The sequence below is a fragment of the Papaver somniferum genome, unplaced genomic scaffold, assembly GCF_003573695.1.
Source record: "Papaver somniferum cultivar HN1 unplaced genomic scaffold, ASM357369v1 unplaced-scaffold_21, whole genome shotgun sequence".
NCBI lineage: Eukaryota > Viridiplantae > Streptophyta > Magnoliopsida > Ranunculales > Papaveraceae > Papaver > Papaver somniferum.
In genome coordinates, this window is record NW_020631041.1 from 2,267,198 (window position 1) to 2,290,915 (window position 23,718).

Below are 23,718 nucleotides of genomic sequence, written 5' to 3' on the forward strand. Positions count from 1 at the left end.
TGTTGTAGGGATAATGACCTCTGTTGGTAACACTACTTCTACCCCATATGTCAAACAGAAAGGTGACATTCCTGTTGCTTCTCTCCTTGTTGTTCTGTATGGCCATGCTACATTATGTACTTGTTCGCACCACCCTTTATTATATCCTTCCAACTTCTTCTTCAATGTGTCTGCGATTGTTTTATTAGTTACTTCTACTTGTCCATTACTCTGTGCATATAGAGGGGTAGACTTTCCTCTTTGAATTTTGAATGCGTTGAGTAACATCTCTATATCTCGCCCTCAAATTGCTTTCCACTATCAGATACTAACTGTGCAGGGATGCCAAATCTGCATATGATATTCTCAAAAATAAACGTGAATATGTCTTTCTCACGAATATGTTGAACTGCTTTTACTTCTGCCCACTTTGTGAAATAGTCTGTTGCAACGATTAAATATCTTCTTTTCATGTACCTGGTATAAACGGACCAACAATATCAAATCCCATTTTCCGAATGGCCATGCATTTGTTGACGTATTTAGCATTGCTCCGGGTGCGTGTATCTTCTTCCCATGACGTTGACATTCTTCGCATCGCCTTGATACTTGTTTTGCATCTTCATGCATGTATGGCCAATAATATCCTTGTATCTTTGCTTTATATGCGAGTGACCTTCCTCCGCTATGATTTCCGGAATCCCATATTGTAATTCCTTTAAGATTTCAATTCCTTCTTTTCGTGTAAGACATCTAAGCGAAGGTCCAAGAAATGATCTTCTATACAGATGTTGATGGTGTTTTTTTAGCTTAGGGTTAAAATCATAAAACCTTAGTCAAACAGTGACGTCACTCTCAAAAGAAATAGAACTTGAGTAATAACGTCTCCACTAAATGCATTTATTGAGCCCTTCAATACATCTCTGAGAATTTTACCAGGGTACCTTTTTTTTAATGCTAATTAGGGTTTCGACATACCAAACCCTAATTCCCACGTCACTGTGCCAAAGGCATGCCATGCCAGCCACATCTCCGCGCCAAAGCATGCCAACCATGCCAGCCGCACCACTGTGCCAAAGGCATGCCATGTCAGCCACATCTCCGCGCCAAAGCATGCAAACCATGCCAGCCGCACCACTTTGCCAAAGGCATGCCATGCCAGCCACATATCCGCGCCAAAGCATGCCAACCATGCCAGCCTCACCACTGTGCCAAAGACATGTCGTGCCAGCCACATCTCCGCGCCAAATCATGCCAACCATGCCAGTCGCACCACTGTGCCAAAGGCATGCCATGCCAGCCACATCCCCGCGCCAAAGCATGCCAATCATGCCAGCCGCACCAGTGTGCCAAAAGCATGCCCTGCCAGCCACATCTCCGCTCCAAAGCATGCCAACCATGCAAGTCGCACCACTTTGTTCCAAAAGCATTCCATGACGGCCACATATCCGTGCCAAGGCATGCCAACCATGCCAACCGCACTACTGTGCCAAAGCCATGCCGGCCCTACCGCCATGTCGTTGGCTGCAAACGGAGCGTTAAAACAATCAACGACTACCCTTCCTTCTGAGATTCAAATCTCAGCCGTACAAGTTCGCCACCTAACGCATGGAAACTTCCGGCCCTAGGGCAAACATCACGGTTTATGCCAAATCCTAACTTTGGCCAAGCCTAAAACATGCCAAAGCCATGTCGGCCCTACCACCATGCCGCTGGCTACCAAATGGATGGTTGCAACAATCAACGGCTACCCTTCCTACTAAGATGCAAATCTCAACCGTACAAGTTCGCCAACTTACGCGTGGCAACTTCCGGCCCAAGGCCAAACATCACGGTTTATGCCAAAACCCTAATTTTGGCCGTGCCTAAAACATGCCAAAGTCATGGCGAACCTACCGCCATGCCGCTGGCTGCCAAACGGACGGTTGCAACAATCAACGTCTACCTTTCCTCCTGAGATGCAAATATCAGCCGTCCAAGTCCGCCACTGAACTAAAAGACTTGTGGCGACTTTTTTGGCCACAACGCCAAATTCCTGAGTTTTATTGTCGGGTTGTTTTCACCCCCTAAACGAGTTCAAAACCTAAATATTCCGGCATGGGTCGGACCGTCAAAATGGAGGGGAGGACCGTCAAAATCTGAGTCCTTACGGGAATTCTACATTGATTCTAGTAAAGGGTGTTAATTAGGGTTTCAGCGTGTCAAACCCTAATTTAGACAAAGTCGCACGCTGCCAGCGGATCCTATCCAAATCGCAAGTGATTCCCTTCCAAGCCGTAAGCTTCCAGCGGCTCCCTTGCAAGCCGCATACTGCCAGCGGCTCCACTTCACGCTAAAGCCATGCCGGCTATCCAACCATGCCGCTAGCTGCCAAACGGAAGGTTGCAACAATCAACGAATATTCTTCCTCCTGAGATACAGATTTCAGTCGTACAAACTTGCCATCAAACGACTTTTGGCAATCTCTTGAATACGGTGCCAACACTTGGCCACGCCAAGAGCATGCACAAGCCATGCCAGCACCGTGGCCACGCCACTGTCTACCAACGGAAGGTAACCACAATCAACGGCTAACCTTCCTCTCAAGATGCAAAATCTCGGCCGTCGAAGGTCACCACCGAACCGGAAAGCCTCTCAATCTTAACTAGCCAAAAAATAGCAACATGCTACACGTTTTCCACGAAAACACTCGAGGCATCAAAATATATCACAAACTGGGGGATGCACATCAGGGTATTGGTCTGGCGGTTTACAGCGTGTGGCGTACACTACGCCTGTTACAACAAAGTGTCATAAGAGAGAGGTGGTTAGTAAATTCAAGGAGTAATGGTGAAACGTTTCCTTCATTATGGAAACATCAATTTTAGGCGTTAACTGTCCGATTCCTTCCATTTAGTCAACCGTTTCCACTTCTTACGAGACTAGGGTATGTTTCGTTGCAACTTGTACAAATAGGCCTCACCTATTTCCACCAAAAAGGGTTTTTGGTCAAGAGAATACAACACTCGGAAATCACTTTTTAGCTTTCCCATCTGTTAGCTTTCCACTTTCTGATACAAGCCGTCAAACAACTACTCTTCCCGAATCAACTATTCTGGTCTCAACAATCTCTTCGCTTCCCTCCCTAGACCAACCCTTCTCCTTCACTTTGTGACCGAAGCAAGTCTGAACGACCATTTCTTGGTTTAGGCCGGATTTGTACAGATTGATCTCTCGAATCAAAGTACTACCTTGCAGTACATTGTTTAGGGTTTAAACTCGTTTCTCACCCACACGCTCGAAATTACCAAAATCTGCAGAAACCGTTTTTACCCTCAAACAATTGGCGACCACAGTGGGAGATTAATCTCTCGGTTATAATGTCAATTTTCAATTCCTGATTTCATATTTCAAACACCGATCTCAAGATGGTATAAGCAAAAAATCCGCTCGGGAATCAATGCCTAAATTATCAGCTATCACACGACAAGGAGTGACTGGGGACTTCTCGCGATCACGGCGATGCTTCCCACAAAATTCAGACTTGCACCCGGGAGATCCAGTTTCGTTGGGAGATCCAAAAAAACGAGTAAGTCTTTTTAGGCAAAATACATGGTCTCCTACTTCAAATCTTCACAAGGGTAATAAAAACCGATAGTCATATTGTTCCCATGTTTCATTTCATGCTTTCTACTACCGCACAACATTCACAATTCCATGAATTTCCTAGGGTACTCATGCTACTTATAGTCATAACCAAAACAACATTATTCAAAAACAATTTATTCCGAAAGAATAATCCAAAACCCTCATAGATAACGGTTATCTATCAATTCAAATCAAAACATAAAACTACGGCGGACATGCATATGGCTAGGGTTTGCACCAGGATGGAAGAAAAAGCTAAAGGAGGAACGCTGGAATACATACCTAGAGTATGCTTGTTGTGTTCCTAATATCTCCAAGACGAGGGAATAAAACTGATGATACGGGATAAAGAAGATGGGTACACATGGGAAGAGGCAATCGGGCCCGCTAGGAACGCTCCATGGTGCCAACAGGCCATGGCCAAGCTAGCGCCAAGAGACCTCCAGCGCCACCTCCACGTTCCATCCAGCACCATCTCCGCATCCTAGTTGGCGCCGTCTCCGGGTCCCCTCCACTCCTAGCCAGCGCCAGCAACATGAATCTTTCCAGCGCCAGCAGCCTACATATTTCCAGCGCTAATGTCTTTCATCTATCCAGCGCTAAAATCTTGCATCTTTCCAGCGTCATCTTTCCGCTCCACAGTAGACAAAGCAGCGCCATCCTCACCCTTAGAAACAGCATCATGGCTCCAACACTCCGTGATCAAAACCGCGTCATCTATGCACGTTACACCTTCGATCATCAGAGCCAGAGCCGCTTCCGACACCCCCAACGTTTCTTCAAGCATGACAGCTCAAACCATCACCAAAGCCGTTGTTACTCCACCATCAGAGAAAGAGACTTGAGGAGACGGAAGAAGCTGACCTCCTTTTACCATTGTTGATTTGATGGAAAGACAAAAGGTTCTCGTAAGGCTCAGACAGGCATGGCTATTACTCAGAAAGAGATACCTATTTTTCTCAAGAAACTGAGGAGCGGCCACCATAAGAGTCACGTCAACCCAAGAGGGAGATGACAAGGAATAATTTTAACATCGGCGCAGGCACTTCAGCAGGACGTGCGTTTATAGATGAAGATGCTCGCGTTGCTCTTGAACGCCCAGTAGGAGGGAATCAGCAATCTAATTTCATCGCACGTGAAGATCAGGAACGACTTCTCCAAAATCGAGACAAAGAAAATCCGCAACCCTCTTGAGTTCCCAGAGACCATCTTACCATCAGGAGCCGCATGATTTCTGGGGACTTCGCCCACAAAGTTGTGCAGTCTATGATGAAACATTTATATGAGATTCTATATTTTTCTCCAAGGTGCAGCGTCAAGACATATTTTGCAAACCTCAACCAGACTGCATCAGGAAAGCAGCTGTTTCCAGCCAAGGAAGTCGTTCCCAAATCCCAACCTCTCCTGGATAGCACGATTTATAGATAGGATTGGGGACTCCTAACTATTATTCACTTGAAGTATGTCGAGTTTGACAGCCGCTTCAATGTTCGCTCCAGCAGCCGTTGCGCTTCAACATCCTCCAACAGCGGCTCCGTTTCAACATTCGCTCCAGCAACCGCTCCGCGTCAGAGTTCTATTTATAAGATGCTCCACGATCCGAAGCCGAAGGTTCAGCGTTTTTATCTCCGTAAGTTTCAACGTCCTCTCCAATAGACGAGGCCGCTTCAATGCCTCTTTCCTTGCCAAGGATCGTGCCGTAACCGCTACTCCTTCCTGCCAAGGGTCGTGCCACTACACTCCCTATGTCAAGGATCATGATCGCAGCCAGCCAATTTTTGTAGTCGTGGCCACCGTTGGATCCATCCCGCCAAAGCTCGTGGTCATGGACAGTTTGCTCACTTACACATCCAGCCAATTCCTTTAATTTGATGGACGCCCATACAATCCCAGCCAACCTACATTGTTCCCACGACAATGTAGTCTCTTCTGATCACGTCTGCTTCCACGAACTGTTGACGCTCGTTTGTTGATACCATCTAGAGCTTCAGCATACCAAAAATCACTACAAAGATGGAAACATGTAAACCACACTTGGGGACTGAGGATCTACATGGAATCCCTTCATTTTCAAAGCTCAGAAGACACGGTCAACTAAAAGGTCGTAGCCACGACAAGGTCATCTACTCTTCAAGGGTGTAACATAAGAATATCATCACCTCTCTGTCTAGAAGACGCCTGCAAAACTTTACAAGGACGCGGTGGATCCCAAGCCTTCCTGGAGGAAATAACTTCAGAAACTAAAGAAAAAATGCGACTGGGGACTGCTCATCTCAGTCCATCCCGGCGACCATCAAAGATTCATGAGATAACTCCAGAGATGCGGCTGAAACATTTCATTGAAGAAACAGAGGGATCCACGATAAAAAACATAACTCTATCTTTTCTACCTCTTCGCTATCCAGAGTATTTCGTCCATATGATATTCTGAGCATCCTAGCGTCACATCCAGAAGAGTACAATAAGATTGTATCAAATCCCGTGGACGTGGGTTCAAGGAGATTCAACGAAAGTAAGCTACACATGGGGACTACCATCACGGGACGCTTTCACTCCCCTCAACCAGGTTATTTCTGATTTCAACATCATCATTGTCGAGGTTTTACGAGACATAGGAATTTCTCAACATGAAGCCGTACATGTGCACCGAAGACTCCAAAAGCACGCCACAAAGATACTGTCACATATTCGTGCATGCCATCGGATCTAACAGAAGTATAACTGGGGACTGCTCACCGCATCCCATTACATACGAAAGTCCAAGATTCAGAAGACGGTTCGAAGGATATCGCTTTGGAACGAAGTCCTTGAAGATTTGATAGCAGCACTCGACAACGAAGCGTCTCCCAACTCATCTGTTTCATCCAGTGGCTCGGGAATATTTCGGCCATACAAGCATCCACAGCATATCATCATTGCGATCAGAAGGTCCAGGCACTGAAAAACCTGAAGTCGCGGATGGACCGACAACGCAACCACAATCCCCAAGATTAGCCCTGACATGATCGTTGCCGAGCGTATATTTCATACATTCGTCCCAAGAATGCGACGGAGTTTGGTAAATTTTGGAATCCACTGGAGAGACACTGCAGACGAAGGCGCAGATCTGGACGAGCAACTTAAAACAGAAGAAGTCGTCATCTTCCCACAGAACTAAAGCAAGTTTTCATCTTCCCGCAGCCAGTCGTCATCTTCCCTAGGAACTAAAGAAAGTTGTCATCTTTCTGAATTCATTCGTCACCTTCCCACGAAGCTGAAGCGAATTGTCATCTTCCCGAAGCCAGTCGTCATCCTTCCACGGACTGAAGCTAGCAACCACCTCTACGACTCCGCGGCCTAGCCAGCATTACCACGAGCCGAATTTACGCAAAGCCTCCAGCACAAGAGTCACGGATTCTCTCTGCCTCCCGAAAAAGAACCCTTAGTATTGGCTAACATCATCTTCGCTCATGCCAGCTACAACAGATTGAAAGAGAAACGCTGGAGTACATACCTGGAATATGCTTGCCCGCTTTATTGTTGCTGCTTTGTCGCTCGAGATAAAAAGGAGAGCTAACCACTTTTATATAGGCGTGACACTTTTGGAATTCTAATAAGGAAAGGATTTCTTATTTGATCTACGCATGAAAAGAGGCAACCGGGCCCGCAAGGGCAAGCTTCATAGTGCCAACAATCTGCGCCACACCAAGCTTCACAGTGCCAACAATCCCCGCCACACCAAACTTCACAGTGCCAACAATCCGCACCACACCAAGCTTCACATTGCCAACAATCCGCGCCACACCAAACTTCACAGTGTCAACAATCCGCGCCACGCCAAGCTTCACAGTGCCAACAATCCAAGCCAGCACTCCACGTCATGCCCATGCCAGCGCTCATGCAATGCTGAGCCCAATAAAATGCTCACGCCATGCCAAGCCCAAGTCATAAGCTCACGCACGCCAAGTCTATGCCAACGTCCTGCCAAGTCAATGCTAAACGACTCCATTCCAAGACGACCAATGCTAACGGCTCCGTTCCAAGCCGACCAACGCTAACGGCTCATTCCAAGCCAATAAAACGCTAGCGGCTCCGTTCCAAGCCGACCAACGACGTCGGCTCATTCCAAGGCAATACAACGCTAGCGGCCCCATTCCAAGCCGCAAAATGCTAGTGGATCACTTCGCGCCAACCAACGCAAGCGGCTCCACTTCGAGCCAAATCCGCGCAGAGCCGCCAACACGAGAGTCGTAGGTTTTCCTTACCTCCGAAAAAGGTTAGTTGTATATCCCTGACTATCTTTTCATGAATTTCCGTTTCGATTTTGTCCTTGTCTGTCACCATCTTATGCTTACCTTGCAACACTGCCCCTGTTCCGAGCTAAGCAGGGGACTTAATGTTGATGGAGGTTTTTAGCTTAGGGTTAAAATCGTAAAACCTTAGCCAAACAGTGACATCACTCTCAAAAGAAACATAACTTGAGTAATAACGTCTCCACTAAGCGCATTTATTGAGCCCTTCAATACGTCTGTGAGAAATTCACCAGAGTACCTTTTTTTTTTAATGCTAATTAGGGTTTCGACATGCCAAACCCTAATTCCCACGTCACGGTGCCAAAGGCATGCCATGCCAGCCCCATCTCCGCGCCAAAGCATGCCAACCATGCCAGCCGTACCACTGTGCCAAAGGCATGCCATGTCATCCACATCTCCGCGCCAAAGAATGCCAACCATGCCAGCCGCACCACTGTGCCAAAGGCATGCCACGCTAGCCACATCTCCGCGCCAAAGCATGCCAACCATGCCAGCCGCACCACTGTGCCAAAGGCATGCCATGCCAGCCACATCTCCGCGCCAAAGCATGCCAACCAGGACAAGTCAGACTAATAACAATCATGTGAATGACGTCAAATTCGGTGAGGAGGGTTACAATCATTAACTCCAACTCATAAACTACTGATCGTGGGGAAGTGTTCACAAGGAATTCTTGTTTTCCTATTGTGAATATGTGTCTTGGTATGTTGTTGGAAGCGTTTTACCCGATAAGAAATTTGAAACGAAAAGTCCTCATTATAGCTATTACAATAAAGAAGTTACAGATGATTTTGATTTGCAAGATAGTGATAATCTTGACAAATTTGTGGTAGCTAATTATGCACCAAACGCTTGATAAGGTGCTACCCGAATTTCCTTCTCATGTTACTAGTGGGGCGATGTTTACTGCAGAAAATTTTCACCAGGATATGTTGGATTTCGACAAGAGTAATGACTATAGAATGTTCGACCACCAAAGTGGATTTCAAAGTTTCTAGCAATAGTTTTCCAACTCAATTTCTGTAGACGAATAAAGGTGATGAATGTTGGAAAAAATACAGTTTTATGTGAATAAAAATTACTAATAAAAAGGTTTTTCCAAAAATAAAAAACACCTTCCAAATTTATCTCTTAGTTTTTTACGGGATAAGTTTACCATATATTTTTTGGATTTGGGTTAGGGTTCTATATAAGAAGAACCTCTTTTTATTTCCGATATATATAGAAAAACCTCTCTTATATCCCCGGGAACTGAGTACTTCTTCTTCTTTTTTTCGATGTTTGATTCGAGGGTTTAAGTGCTAACGATTTCATGAGTTTTTCCGCTGCCAAGTTCTAGTAGGACAAATTTGAATGTGTTATTCAAACTTTGTTAAGATTGTTGTATCTTGGAGGCAGATGTACCCGTAGGGCTATAGCATCATCTTTTCAGAGTGTAGCCGGGCATTCTTGTCTTAAGGACAGTATGTTGAACATGCGCCTCAATCTACCATTCGAGTTTCTTCTTTCTATGTTGTTTAACAGGATGTTCAAGACATCAACAGTTGGTTAACGAGAAGACACGAAAATCAGATAAGTGCCTCTTTTATTATTTATTTGTTTGATCAATTTTAATTGTTATTCACCAACAATCTTAAGACAAGAATAATCTTAGAATAACAATTAAGAAATAATATATTGGGTTTAATACGTAGATCACGGAAAATTGGTGTTGTATACAGTTTATCACCTTAGTGTTGTTTGACCGTGATGAATCCATAATTGATTAGTTTGTATCAGGAGAACATGTAATCAAGCTAGAGTTGAAAATTTATGTATCTAGTCTACTCGACAAAAGATTAATTCACAAACATTATTGATATACTCAAGTATGTGATGTAAAGTGCGTCATAGAGATTGTTCATCTCTTTATTCCTTGTAGGACTAATAATAACACGTGATATCATGAGATAAAGTGGAAGTCAAAATCTATGTCACGTAATTGTTTGGTACATGTCTTTTGAAAAATCGTTCTCATACCGATTTTGGAAATTGAAACCATAAATTTAACTTGTATTGGTTGATTGGTGTTTCATAAATCCAGTTTCTGATCAGTCTCATCATGATCTAATCAGGTGTTCGATTTTTGATCAGCAGAAAGCTGCCACGTATGGTACCTTAATAAGTGTATCAAATTTCGACTTCATACTAGGGAATAAAGATGACAGCAGCAAGCTATGATCTGGTACAGTACCTACACCAGGGTTCCGAATTGATACGACGAACACTTAAGCACTGACAAGTGAATACCGGAAGTTGACAATTGAATACTTGGAAGCTCTTCTTCTCAAACGGACACAACTGATGATAACTTTTGTCACTGCCCATTCAAACATCTTCATGGCTGTCAGGATGGATTAATGGCAGAGGTCTTCCCAAGGGTTCTTTAGCGAAACATTGATGTATGCATCTACATGGATGGAAGAAGGCGTGTAGAGGCCGTGAAGGAGTTGTTCATGGTGATGTCGTGGAAGGACCTTGCAACAGTGCAGGGGTTGAATTTCTTTTGCATGGTTTAGATAAACCTGCTGGAGATGTTGTTGAGTGCTCGGATTTTGTGGACGTTGTTGCTGTTGATTCTGCTTCAGAGAATGGGGCTATGATTGTTTCGGAAGATGATGCTTCAGATTCGGAAGATGATGCTGTTATGGATCTTTCTACAGACCTTCTCAACGTTGTTCTTTAACGACAATTCACGACTGTTACCAGCATCCCCCATAATGCAGGCGAAAGTCAGAGTTGTCATCTGGTCTGCTTCTTTGGTTTGTCAGTGGATATCCTCAAGAGCGAGCTACGACCCAGTCGGTTACATGAAGGAAGCTATCTCTCTCTCTCTCACTTTACTCAAGTATTAAGGGAATGGTCGAACTACTTTCGCGAAATATCATTAAGAATTCTACATGGAGACATGCTCTTGAGTAATTGAAAATGGGAGGTCATGAAATTTTCCGCGTAGTGTTTTTTAACTGGATTAGTAACCTTGATGCTAATGGTATTTAAATTGAATACCTTGCGTTTTTTACTTCAAAGGAAAACTTAGAGCATTGAAGATTCTAGTATGTCACGGAAATGAGTGAAGTGTTTCCAAAATACATTAAAACTAGTACTCTCAGTTTGGCAGGGTAGGAGGAAATACGATGTGCAGAGAAGGATCAGAATTATTGTTATCAGTCTGTTGTTTGTTTTCAGCGTAATTGATAAGTCATGCCCAAGTTATTCCCCTGACTAGTGCTTGAAGAGTTGTACTAGGTGGCACACTGGAATGCATATAAGAGCCGAGTAAAATCTAGGTGATATTCAAGGTATTCATAAAGAAAAAGAACGCATCAGTATTAACGCTTCTTTTTATTTACCTCCGAATAAAGTACCTAGTGTTCTGTCATTCAAAATGTACTTAGAAGACAGTGAGATCGCTACTGTTTGCAAGAGTCTGTGCTAGGTGAAACACTGGACTTGTGCTTGTATACCTGTGCTTGGTGACACAAAGGAAAGAAAATACGATCCTGGATATATCTGAATCTATACAGTGGATGATGACCAGAAGTTCGTAGAATAAGAGGTGTCGCGAACAAAATGTGGCTTGAACGAAGTAGAAGTTAGTCAGGGTTCTCTTGGGGCTAGAGAGAAGTCAAGCCGTGTTTGGCAGTGACGGGAAGCTGAGCTATGAATAGATTTAGAGACAGAGAAAGAAAATGCAGAGATTGACAGAGTTTGAAACTCAAAATAAATTAGTTCTCACGGTAATCAGACTGTCCGCGGAAGTTGTTGAGAAACACAGAGAGAAGTAATGATACTCCTTAGAACAATAGCATTCTAAATTGTGCTGAGATTTTCATCTGGACAAGGGATGAGCGTTATCTTGCCATGATTAGGTGTAGTTACTGAAATCGTTTATGTTCCAGGACGTGGTGCACCATTAGCTAGAGTTACCTTCCGTCATCCATTCAGGTACAAACATCAGAAGAAGTTGTTCCTTGCGGCTGAGGGGATGTACATTGGTCAGTTTTTGTACTGTGGGAAGAAAGCTAGTTTGATGGTTGGTAATGTTTTTCCATTGAGATCAATTGAATATCAAAATATTCAACCATATTTTGATGAGCTTCAAAGATTTAGCGAGTCTGCAATGTCCTCCTGGAAGAGTGCCAGACAGATTTTGAATCAGCAAACATGAAGGCACGAGAGACAAGCCAGCAGACTATGACTGGCGTGTCTAATCAAAAATTATGAGAACGAATACAAAGAGAGAGGTCGAAATTGTACCACATTCTTGAATAACTAATTTTTATCACTAACCTTGGTTGTGATTGTATATAAGTTAATCAGGTGAATGACTAGGTGCAAAGATGAGGCGATGGATGTGGAATTGGAACACTAGATTTTGCGAATCAAAGTGTGTTCTCCATCAATAAAATCATGCGAAGGTACAACGGTACTCGTCGGTATGAGAAAGTTAATTTGCCAATTCTTTTGAATAAGCATGCAAAGGTATAGTAGAGCTCGTTTCAGGGGAAGAGCATCACCTATTCATGCTTAATTCTTGTACTTGATGTCGGTTGACAATTGCTGAAACCAAGAGCTAAGTTTTAAATATTTGTTTAGAGAAGTATTTAAATGTGGGGGATAAGACATGTGATCTTGTAATCCATCAACGATGAGAGGATCAGTAGATGTGCATATCCGCGTTTAACCTGGGAAAACACAGGGATGCTCTGTTTAGAAGACCAGAGATTGGAATGCATGAGGTACATAATTAATTTCAATTATGTGATATATGCTTTATAACCACCTATGAAATATGTGATATGTTTAATATTTGACTGAAAGACCAAGATGGTTGATATGATCTAAATGATCGAAAGGATCCAGAAGAAATTCTGAAGGAAATGGTTTTTGTCAAACTCGATGCGTTTAATGTGTGTTGTAAATGTGCAGTATAGCAGACGTATACAAATACACTAGTATCTCAAAAGAATTACCAGGATGATCTGACCAGAGACTTGCAATACGACTTGCAATACTTGAGGTACATATTAAATTGTGTATGTAATACATATTGTACTGACCTTAAGAGATGTTGTTGTTTCAGGCTATGCATAAATCTTAGCCTATGTGTGTATCCTCTTAAGGAGTGTCTGTCTAAGGCAATCCTTAAAACAGACAACATGAACTTGTATATTGAAGAAATCAAAGTTCGTGTGCTTTAATTCAAGCATAAGAGGAAGACGAATGATTACTAAGATGCTTCTTAGAAGATATTCCTCTGTGACCGAAGCCTGTGGCCATCATTGCATAAACTCAATTGACTATGTGAGTCTAAAGTAAATGAGCAATGACAAAGTCTAGACATACTCGAAGAAGGCTAATTCGGTAAGACAACTATACTCTTTAATGAAGTAATTTTAGTTGATTCGCTAAGTCAAAAAGAGGTCTCAGTAGACATGTAAAGTCAAAAGAGAACCTCACAGACTTAGGGAAGTCAACAGAAAAATTAGTGGTCCTTTGACGAAAGGATTTTCTAAAGAGATAGTTCGTGATTATACATCGAGGGGGAATCACTAGTGGAAAACAGAAGTTCCGCGACCGCCAAGACAAGTCATATATACGATTTATACGACCAATTTTAACCGTCTCTGTTGGGGTCTCTGATAAAGCGTCTCTGTTTGGTACGACCCAACGCCATGGGTCTCAGAATAACGACCGATTATAAGGGTAACGAGGTACAGACCCTTAACCGTGGGTCTCATATTTAAATTATAATATAAAAAAAAATATAGATTTAGATTTGCTGAAATGCCTGAATGGGTAAATCTGAAATGATCTGACTGCATCAAAGTCAAGTCAAGCCAAGTCAAGTCAAAATCAAGTCAAATCAAATGGAAGACTGAAATTCAAATTTAAACTCAAATTTGAGAATTCCACATTCATTCATTTTATCCACTGGGTTTAAAATTACACAAAAAAAATATTGAAATCCTTAGTTCAGAGCAATACATATGTTCGAGATAGCTAGTAAGTTCTAAGATTAAACAACATGATTAACTAATAGAAAATTGATTAAACAACAAAATGTTAAAACTCCCAACTCCCCAATTGAGAAGATACTTCATAATGGTTTATCTGTAGCAAAAGTAAGTTATGATTCTCAAAAATAGAAGAAATAAAGGGACATAAATGTGCATATCCAAAGAAATTAGATAGGATGAGTATGACTTACCAGTAAGTACGTGATGGGTATGATCACTTCCTTCAAATTAGACTTAAAACCATGCCTACAACAGATGATATATTGATTAGTCAAGAAATTGGATGGTACAAGCACAAGGTAAACACCAAGAGAAGAGACAACAAGAAAAAAACACCAAAAATTATACTTAAGCATCTAACTGATACGTTATGGATATTAATCATACAAACAAAACCATTGTTTATGCCTCTACTTTATAGTCTTATCAATTAAAGAAATAAATGAAAGAAAATGTAATGGTACTAACAATTAGAGAACTTATCAAGCCAAAATAACCAAATCATGCATTTGTACACAAAAATTATTGTACACGTAAGTGCAGTAGGCTAAAAGAATAGATGCCCAATGCCTAAAAATGACCGACACTTGATGATACTAACTGTGGGGGCGGGTGGGTGGGGGGGCTTAATGTTTAAACAAAAAGGACATATATAAGACTATTAAGAAGCAAATAAATTGAAAAAATAACAAGGGAACATTCATGTTACTACAAGAGTGAAATTATGCACTTCTTTATTCTAAAATATATAATCCAACAGTCTAAATTGAATTCCATCATTTGAACATAAAGTTTGAGAATAAAGTTTGAGCCTAGTTAGCTTTAGGGAAAATATGAATACCTAGTAAGGAAAACGAGAGCCAGTGCAACTGGCAATAGAGGGTTGACCCAACTGCACCTATAATCATACCTGAAGAATTCATTTTAGAAATTAGATATTAAGCATCACATTCTCAGTTCCTAAACGTGACAGTAAAACACGTGTAAAATGTAAAACAATCATACAAGAAACCAATATTATTATCTGAGCTTCTCTATAACAAAGACTAAATTGGTTGATAAAAACTTAGTATAAGATTATCGGCTACTTTAATTCACCGTCAGTTGGTTAATTAAGACGGTGAAGAGGGACCTTGGCCTCCACTCGTGTTGGATAAGAGCGCTTGCCTTACCATGGTTGTTGATCCTAGCCTTGACAGAAGTCAATTGGTCCAAAGCTTTCTGGGTACCAATGGTCAAGGTGTTCTCATTTGTACTGAAACTATGGGCAAGCTTGGCACCAACATCTGTATAGGTCAAGGGACTCTCAACGTGGCAGTAAGAAGCATTGAAAAAAAACACACACATCGACAAAAGAAAACAAGGAGCCTGGCAATCAAAAAAAGAAAAACACTCACTAAAAACAAAGAGTCGGTCATCCATATGAAAGAGCTCAAAAGAAAATACTCACAAAGTGACAGCAGCAATCAGGTCAGCATTTGCGAACCTCACTCCAGCATTGCATTTGGTGAGGTTACCGGATGCAATGTCGTAAGAAAGATCAGTACCAAGAGCAAGAAGGGGTGTTCCTACAACTCCAGAGAAATTGACCATGGGGTTTTCTGTCAAGCCAATGCTATTACTAATGTTGTTGTACTCATGTTGATACTGAAGCTCGAGTTGTTTCCAGTCAAAACACTCAGAGATGTGATTAATCACTAACATAACCCTCATGTTACGATCATCAGAAACACAATACAACAAAACACAATACACACTTATTCCCTTAGATGGAGATCTTCAATGCTTCCTGAAACAGAAAGATACCATGTACCCTCCGACTACCTCTGTCAATCTCCATCCTCTGTAAACCGTACACTACCTTGCTTTCTGTTACACTCATCTTCTCATCGAGCTGATGCTTACTTAAATCAACATGGAGACATTGTTTCAGAAATTTACAAACAGAAACATGGAGACAAACAAATAAACAATCCGTAGTGATTCATAATCATACGAATAATGAATAAAAAATTATAAAAAATAATTGAACATCTCAATCAATGAACGTCTCAACCATTCTGGTATTGGAATACAAATTCAACAGATGATAATAGTCACGCAGGTGCTCTAATAGACCCATCAACAATTACAGAGCAACAGGTGTTCTAACCAAATGAAGATACTATAAACTCAAACCATATTAAGTACACGACACTCTATACCACAATTCCGTATCCACAAGAATGATTCCTAGAAATCCCATGAGCTGTACACTGAAGGTACATATACATATCAAGTATACAGTATCATAAAAAGAAGACTAATACACTTATATCGTTCTTGAAACAATAAATAAAATTAGTTAAATATGTTGCAAGACCAGATTTTAAAAAAATACAAGCAAAAGAGGAGACAAGACATCAGTGAACTACAATTTTTTAGCATCAAATTAGTTATAGATGTTCTCTTTTTCGGGTTGCGAATTAGCTGATACAAATTGGATGTGATGGCTGGACTCGGCATTGCTATTTTGGTGGCATGGTGGATATTTTTAGGGAACACTGACTATACAAACGAATAGACAATGCATTGTCTTAAATAAAATTGGAAAAATCTATTTGAGATGGTGAATAACAAGAAATCAATTCCAATTGCACCACCATTTTTGTTTTTGGTGTGCAGGTACTGATTTAGGAAAATTTAACTAAACACACGAAATTTAAACTTGACAAAGTAACCAAAAAAAAAAAAAAAAACTCGGGACAGCTCTAACAGCACAGAAAAATCCCAGACCATCTTACTAACACCACCAAGTTTGGCTTAAACCCACGTAGAGGTTCTGTACAAGATTCCAGCAGCAAAAGCAAAGCAAAATGACATGGAATCAACTAACTACCCCAGCTAGGGGAGGGAAGTCATGGAACTCAGTGAGTCCTTTTTACAAACAATATATGAAAACAAATGGTAAAAACATGAAACCGGGTGAAATCTGTACATCAATTCAAAACTAAAATCAATAGTTGAAAGACGGAACTCATTGGGTGATTTTAACAAGCATGTAATGGGCTATCTCAAAATTCAATTCATTCATCAGTTTATGATGGAAAACTAAATTTGGATGGCTGCATTCAATCTTCACAAGAACATTTATATATCCAAAAACCAAGTCTGATAAAAGCAAACTAAGTGGTGGACATACTAACCATCCAGTAACACTTAAAATTATTTCAATGTCTCATCCAAAATGGTTTCAATGGACAGTCTCCTCTCATCTGCATCAACAAGTACTCCATAAAGCATCAATAGTCACCAGAAAATTCATCCAACAGCATATGGAAACAAATTCTTAAACGAAAGAAATATTTTTACTATGTAATTCAGACCTGATAAAATCGAACAGAGTTTAGCACAAGCCTCAAACTCATTCCTGTGATTGACATATTAGCAACAATTGAGAACCAAAGAATCTCCCATAAAGGCACATGCTTGGATGTTGATAAGGCACTTGATTTAAAAACCATACCATACCCACAAATGCAGTCACAATGAAGTGGAATCCGATTAAAGTTGTTGCTAAAAAAGTAAACATATAAGAATTTAGTTCAACTGGATCTTCAAAAATAAGAACAACAAAGAGATTAAAAAAAAAACAAATTAAATGCACCAACACGGCATCACGATTTAGGACATTGTGATTGAAATCAGCTTCAAAGGTGGAAAGGGGAGTTTAGCATCGAGAACTGTAGGAAATCACATACAAGAAACAAGTCATATTTAGTATAATATCCACAGGTACAAGTAAATACAATCCCTCTGCAAATCAAAAACAAATCCATCATTAACTAAACAACAAAATCCTAATCCACAAAATCAAACCCTTTCGAAAGCCTAATTACATCACCTGATACAGTTTGATGAATATCAAATACTAATTAAATGCCTTGGTTTGCAGAAAATCAGTCACGACCCAGAGAATTTTATACCAAATCCAAAGAAAAATCAATGAAAATTTCTACAAACAGAATTTAGTGAAACCTTAATAAAACCCCCAAATCAACTCCTTAGTTTCACTCCAAATCTGAGAAGAATTTCAGATCTACTGGTTTCCTTTGCAAATAAGATAGCTTATCAAATGAAATTAGAGTTTTGATTTAGGGGATTTAGATACGAATGATTGTTCCTGAAGTTTGATAAACAAAACTAGAAAACGACTAAAAGAAGATCGGTGTTGTTGGTGGTGCGCTGGAGGGATGATGGTGGTAAAAAAAAAAAATTGGTGTATTGAAGATCGGTGTTGGTGGTGTTCATGGAAGTGAAGGTGACCGGTGGTGGCTGGGAGGAGAAGGTAAGAAAGAAGAAACAAGGGAGAGAGATACAAAGGTGGAGAGATGGAAAGATAGGAGGTGGGTGAAGAGATAAGGTCTTTGCTTCATCCCGCCCGCTCACTTTAGAATCTCAGATTGCTCAATCGTGGCCATACACAGTGTGGGCCCAAAAATACTGACACAAAACTACCAGATCTACATCGCAATTTGAGGGTCTCTGAATTGGAGGGTAGAATGGTAAATATTTTAGTTATTCAGAGACAGCTATATAGGTTCTCGGATTTTTTGCGTGTTTTTATCATATCAGAGACCGTTATATTTGGTCAGCAGCCCAACTACGGTCACTGAGGGTCTCAGATGTGTGTTGTTTAATACCCATTTTCCACTAGTGAATGGGACTTAAGCTCATATAAAATAAACTTGCCATGAAGGATACTCAACCTTGCTGACTGGAGATCCCAAGATCAAGGTTTCGAATGAGACAACTAATTTATGGTAGGTAAAGGTAAACACTATCAGAGAATTATATTCTCTCTGTCCCTTCCCTATGGTGTAGATGTGATAGTGTGACTGCATGTGAAGGGTGACTTTAATAAGTCTTAATGAGTTCCATAGTTTCAATTTAAGATTGAAATGGGGTGTAGCAGTGAACACTCTTAATGGAACTCACCTATCTGAATGAGGAAGTGGGTCGCTTTCTATGAGAATATGAGCTGATTCTCTAGAGCATTCTGAGAAACAAGACGTCCAGGGCCAAAATGGACACAACGGCGGAGCTTGGCAGCAACCTTGGAGATATCATGTGTGGTTGTTATCGCGAGTTACACCAAATGTTAGACAGTTCAAGACCTAATGGACACTGGCTAATAAGTAGTTCAGGTAACCTCTCACTAAGCAAAGGTTCAAGACCTTATGGACACCTATGCCTATTCATGATATTTCTTGTTTTCCGTGTTTTATCGTATTTTTATTCATGTGGGGGATTGTTGGAAAAAATACAGTTTTATGTGAATAAAAATTACTAATAAAAAGGTTTTTCCAAAAATAAAAAACACCTTCCAAATTTATCTCTTAGTTTTTTACGGGATAATTTTACCGTATATTTTTTGGATTTGGGTTAGGGTTCTATATAAGAAGAACCTCTTTTTATTGCCGATATATATAGAAAAACCTCTCTTATATCCCCGGGAACTGAGTACTTCTTCTTCGTTTTTTCGATGTTTGATTCGAGGGTTTAAGTGCTAACGATTTCATGAGTTTTTCCGCTGCCAAGTTCTAGTAGGACAAATTTGAGTGTGCTATTCAAACTTTGTTAAGATTGTTGTATCTTGGAGGTAGATGTACCCGTAGGGCTATAGCATCATCTTTTCAGAGTGTAGCCGGGCATTCTTGTCTTAAGGACAGTATGTTGAACATGCGCCTCAATCTACCATTCGAGTTTCTTCTTTCTGTGTTGTTTAACAGGATGTTCAAGACATCAACAGTTGGTTAACGAGAAGACACGAAAATCAGATAAGTGCCTCTTTTATTATTTATTTGTTTGATCAATTTTAATTGTTATTCACCAACAATGAATTTTTTTTGAGCTAATTCGAGTGAAAGCGACATCGACTACCAGAGCCGGGCCTGAGGGTGTGCAGGGTGTGCGACCGCACAGGGCCCAGCTCTGCCTGAGGCCTTTTTCCCTATGGATCTATGATGTATACTCACTTTCCCCTCCAAGCCCAGTAAGCCAACGTATCAAAAAAAGAAAAAAAATCTTTGCCTCTGTTAAGACTAGGGTGAGCATTTAGCCCGTAATCCGCGGATTTAACCGGGACCAACCGTTCTTTTGTGGATGGATGTCCGGACCGTTCGTTAATGGGTTGGATGCGGATGAAATTTTTGAAATCCAACGAATAACAGATTGGGCCCGGATGCAACCATGAAAATCCGTTGGACATCCATATCCGTTAAATTAAGGACCTTTATATAGTTCTAGAAAATACTATGAATCATTTAGGAATTTTTAAGATGTTTGCTTGGGGTGTTGTACATGACATTTTTATATTTGTATGCATATATAGGATATGCGGGTTTTATAAGGAGTCATTTGTGTTAGTTTTATTTTCTTTACCATAAATTTTAATTAAAACAAATCCATTGGATTATCCGTACCCAATCCATCCATCTGTGCATCCATTAGATGAAAATCCGTTGGATCTGGATTGGATGCGGATGCCAAATTTGAAAACCCTAGTGCAATGGATTGGATGCGGACGAGGCGAAAACCGGTCCATACCGGCCCATGCTCACCCCTAGTTAAGACTCGAACGAGTGACATGGGTGAGATAATTAAGTTCCTTAATCCACTAGGCTGACTACTTGTTCTTGTTATACTTTTCAGCTCCAGACCATCAGTACTTTTTGAATCTTTATCATATTATTGCCGCATGCACCTGCCCATGATTATATATTTTGAGTTTGCTTTGGGTATTTTTGTGCATGTAGGTGGACATTAAGAGTTATCATTTGCGTTAACCTTATAAAAGGCCCTGCGAAATTTTTTAGCACAGGGCCCTTCTAGACTCAGGACCGGCTCTGTCGACTACAATGCCGAAGAAGAAGCTTTATTTCTGAAACAATGCCGTGAGAAAAAGAAATTTTCTGTGGAAAGGTGCTGAAGAGTATCTACAAACCACCAGCAATTTTTAGTATAACATATGAAGGCGAGGTTATTTCAGCTGCATTCAGTACTTATGTTAGACAACGGACTAGTAAACCCGCTGATAAGTCTGTGCGCCTATGGGATCTTACATATCTGATGCTATCGTATACTTGTATAAGCCATAAATATAATTTTCTTTGTATTCACCACAAGAAAACTGGTTTCAGCGACCAAAATCACAGAATTTTGGTCACTTTAACAGTCAAGCAACCAAGTTTCCAACTGCCCGTAATTTTGATTGCTCCAGCTCTTTTCGAAGTAATGTATAGGGACTCCGGTAGGTGGTTAGTAGCTATTTAGTTCAAGTTACTATAGACCAGCGATTCAAATACATTTTGGTTGGTCAAACCTGTCTCAGCAATCACAAATTTATAAGAAAGAAACACGACCATCAAGTCAATTGTTCCATTCATAACACCTCGGTCTCGGTGAATAATGTCTTTTTCAAGCCTAGAGCAATAGATATAAAACATTAAAATCACCATTCATCTAAAATTTGATCGATATTAGTGTTTATAAAGGCAAACGTGAATCCTTTTAATGAGATCAAACAAAATGTATGAGTTTCCTAAAGAAACTCTCCGAACGGAGAATAACAACAATCAAACAAAAATTTACTATGCAAACGTAAATCTGTCCAATAACAATGCAAATTCTCCCCTAAACAATGTTGTTTTGTTGTTAGATTATTCAAATTAATCATCGCAACCAAAACCAATAAGTCTATCTCGTTGTCAGATTCTTCAAAGCCTTCTTCAAACTCATTGTCAGTAGAAGTATAAACATTTCCAAGATCAGTATCGCTGATTGTCATTTTTCCTTTAACTGCGTTCTGGCATAATCAATATCGTAACTTAAGGGTTTCGTTGGGATTCTTAGGAACATCAGTTCTAGGACCAAATTAACAAGGGCATCATCGTCATCCTGTTACGGTTCACATTGTATATTCTCCACTGAATGAGTTGAGTACACTTCCTCTGATGCTTCACTAGGACAAAAATCTGTATTAACTTCACAATGCGGCATATCATATAATAGGCTCGAGGTTGTATCTTTAGAATCGTTTGTCGTTCGAAGTTCTGCCTTTTATTCACATTCATAACCTGTGATACTTCAGATGTTAACAAAGCCAAGTCTATCATTACTTAAGATTGACCCTTCCTACTCATGCAAATTTTGTTTAAGCATGTAAACAATACAATTTTTACCAAATCAAATAACTCTGAATATCAACTCACAAATTTAGCAGTAATAGTCCATCTTGTATGTCTCTCAAGGTAGCTTACATCTCTGCCGTTTATAACAATTTCTTTGCAGACACAAGATTTGTCTCTGCGAACCATGCCAAGAAAAATTCTTTGCATTTAGCTGATAATCATAAATCATCAGATGCCACACCCCGAATACCAAAATCAAACAAGATAGAAAATGTATTGAACTCACCCACTAGAACTCTCCCACCTCCTTCCTTGCAGTAGCAATTTCTACTTCAACTGTATAAGATTACACCAACAAATACTCATAAGGAACTGCATAAGTACCACCAAAAGTAGGCACCTTAGTGATCACACCAGCAAAAAGTGTTTGTGTAAATTCTCATTATCAACGTATTCATGTTATCCAAGTTATCTGCCAAAAATACTAAAATTCTCCAGCTCATCGTCTAATTCCTTTCAAACAACATCATTAGAAATCCAATCTCCATCTGAAACAAAAATCAACCAACCAAATCTGAGAGAAAATTCACACAGTACTTTTATCAAACAACTTACAAGCATATGTAGATAGGGATAATGGAAACTCAGAAACTTAACTGTTAGTAGAGAAAGGCGAATTCTCCGGTACCTTCTCCGTAAAACTTTCTCAATGTTTTGTTTCTTCTTCCTCAGATGGATATTCTACATCTTTTTTTCAGTAATCCAAATTTTGGCACAACACAAACAGCCCCTTCACAAGAACAAACTTTTACCTCTATTTACAAAACCCACTTCAAATAGCACCCTATTAGACCAACATTCAGTTCAAAAGTATCAACCCTAACTACAAGAAATTGAAAACCCACTTTGCATTAAATCATCAATTGTTCTTTAATTCGAAGAATGGGGCTAGGGAAGAAAGAGAAATTTTTAGACATATCGAAGATGTGAAATTGAACAAGTTAAGTTCTGAAAAGTTAGGTTTTAAAACGAAAGTGGAGAGAGACCGAGGGTTTTGAATTGAGGTTTCAATTTTATAAAGCTTTGATGCGATTTTAGATGTCAACCAAAATTATTTTGGGCGGTAGATTCAAACTAGGGCGCCCAAAATTCCCCCTGAATGTTTCACAAAAGATGTTTTGGCGGCATTTCTTCATCACCGTTGGATAAGGAATTGATCCGTGTGCTTTTTTGTGTTTTGCAAATCTATTCGTAGGAGGAAGTTCTCTAGTTTTCTATTGGCCACATAATATACCATACGGATTGGATTTGGTGGCGAGACTCAGGTGATCAACTGGGGGTATCGTATTGATCCAACGGTCAGGATTTCTATATGTTAATATCATACAGATTTGCTTAGAGTCTTTGGTTTTCCATTGGCCAAACTAAATTATACGGATCAAGCCATATTGGGTATTGGATAAATATATTCAGCTAATGGGAGAAAAAAATTGAATCTCGGATAAATTGAGCTGAGTCGAGCTATAATGTAAGATTAATAAATAACGAATGAAATTGATCAATGTCACTCTACATTGGGTTAAATCG

General features: G+C 40.3%; 1 protein-coding gene and 1 long non-coding RNA gene across 3 annotated transcripts; both read right to left on the minus strand.

Annotated features, from left to right (window-relative positions):
• Positions 1-15,049: 15,049 nt before the first annotated feature.
• LOC113340156 (mitochondrial outer membrane protein porin of 34 kDa-like) lies at positions 15,050-15,673 on the minus strand. Its single transcript, XM_026585358.1, has 2 exons — positions 15,419-15,673; positions 15,050-15,328 (listed from the first exon to the last, which is right to left on the minus strand). The coding sequence occupies exons 1-2, from the start codon at positions 15,671-15,673 to the stop codon at positions 15,050-15,052; spliced, it is 534 nt and encodes a 177-aa protein (XP_026441143.1).
• Positions 15,674-21,529: 5,856 nt separating this feature from the next.
• Positions 21,530-23,207, minus strand: LOC113339375. 2 transcript variants are annotated; one of them, XR_003355056.1, is made up of 4 exons: positions 22,789-23,207; positions 22,418-22,679; positions 22,213-22,306; positions 21,530-22,077 (listed from the first exon to the last, which is right to left on the minus strand). It is a non-coding gene; the product is annotated as an uncharacterized LOC113339375 (long non-coding RNA). The 2 variants fall into 2 exon arrangements; XR_003355055.1 differs by having other exon boundaries at positions 22,213-22,679.
• Positions 23,208-23,718: the final 511 nt, after the last annotated feature.

Bases quoted from the DNA above. Each gene is read 5' to 3' on its own strand.
- LOC113340156 (XM_026585358.1), bottom strand. From the start codon at position 15,673: ATGAGGGTTATGTTAGTGATTAATCACATCTCTGAGTGTTTTGACTGG. The intron at 15,329-15,418 runs GTCACTTTGTGA...TTTGATTGCCAG, and splicing joins ATGCTGACCTGATTGCTGCT to GCTCCTTGTTTTCTTTTGTC.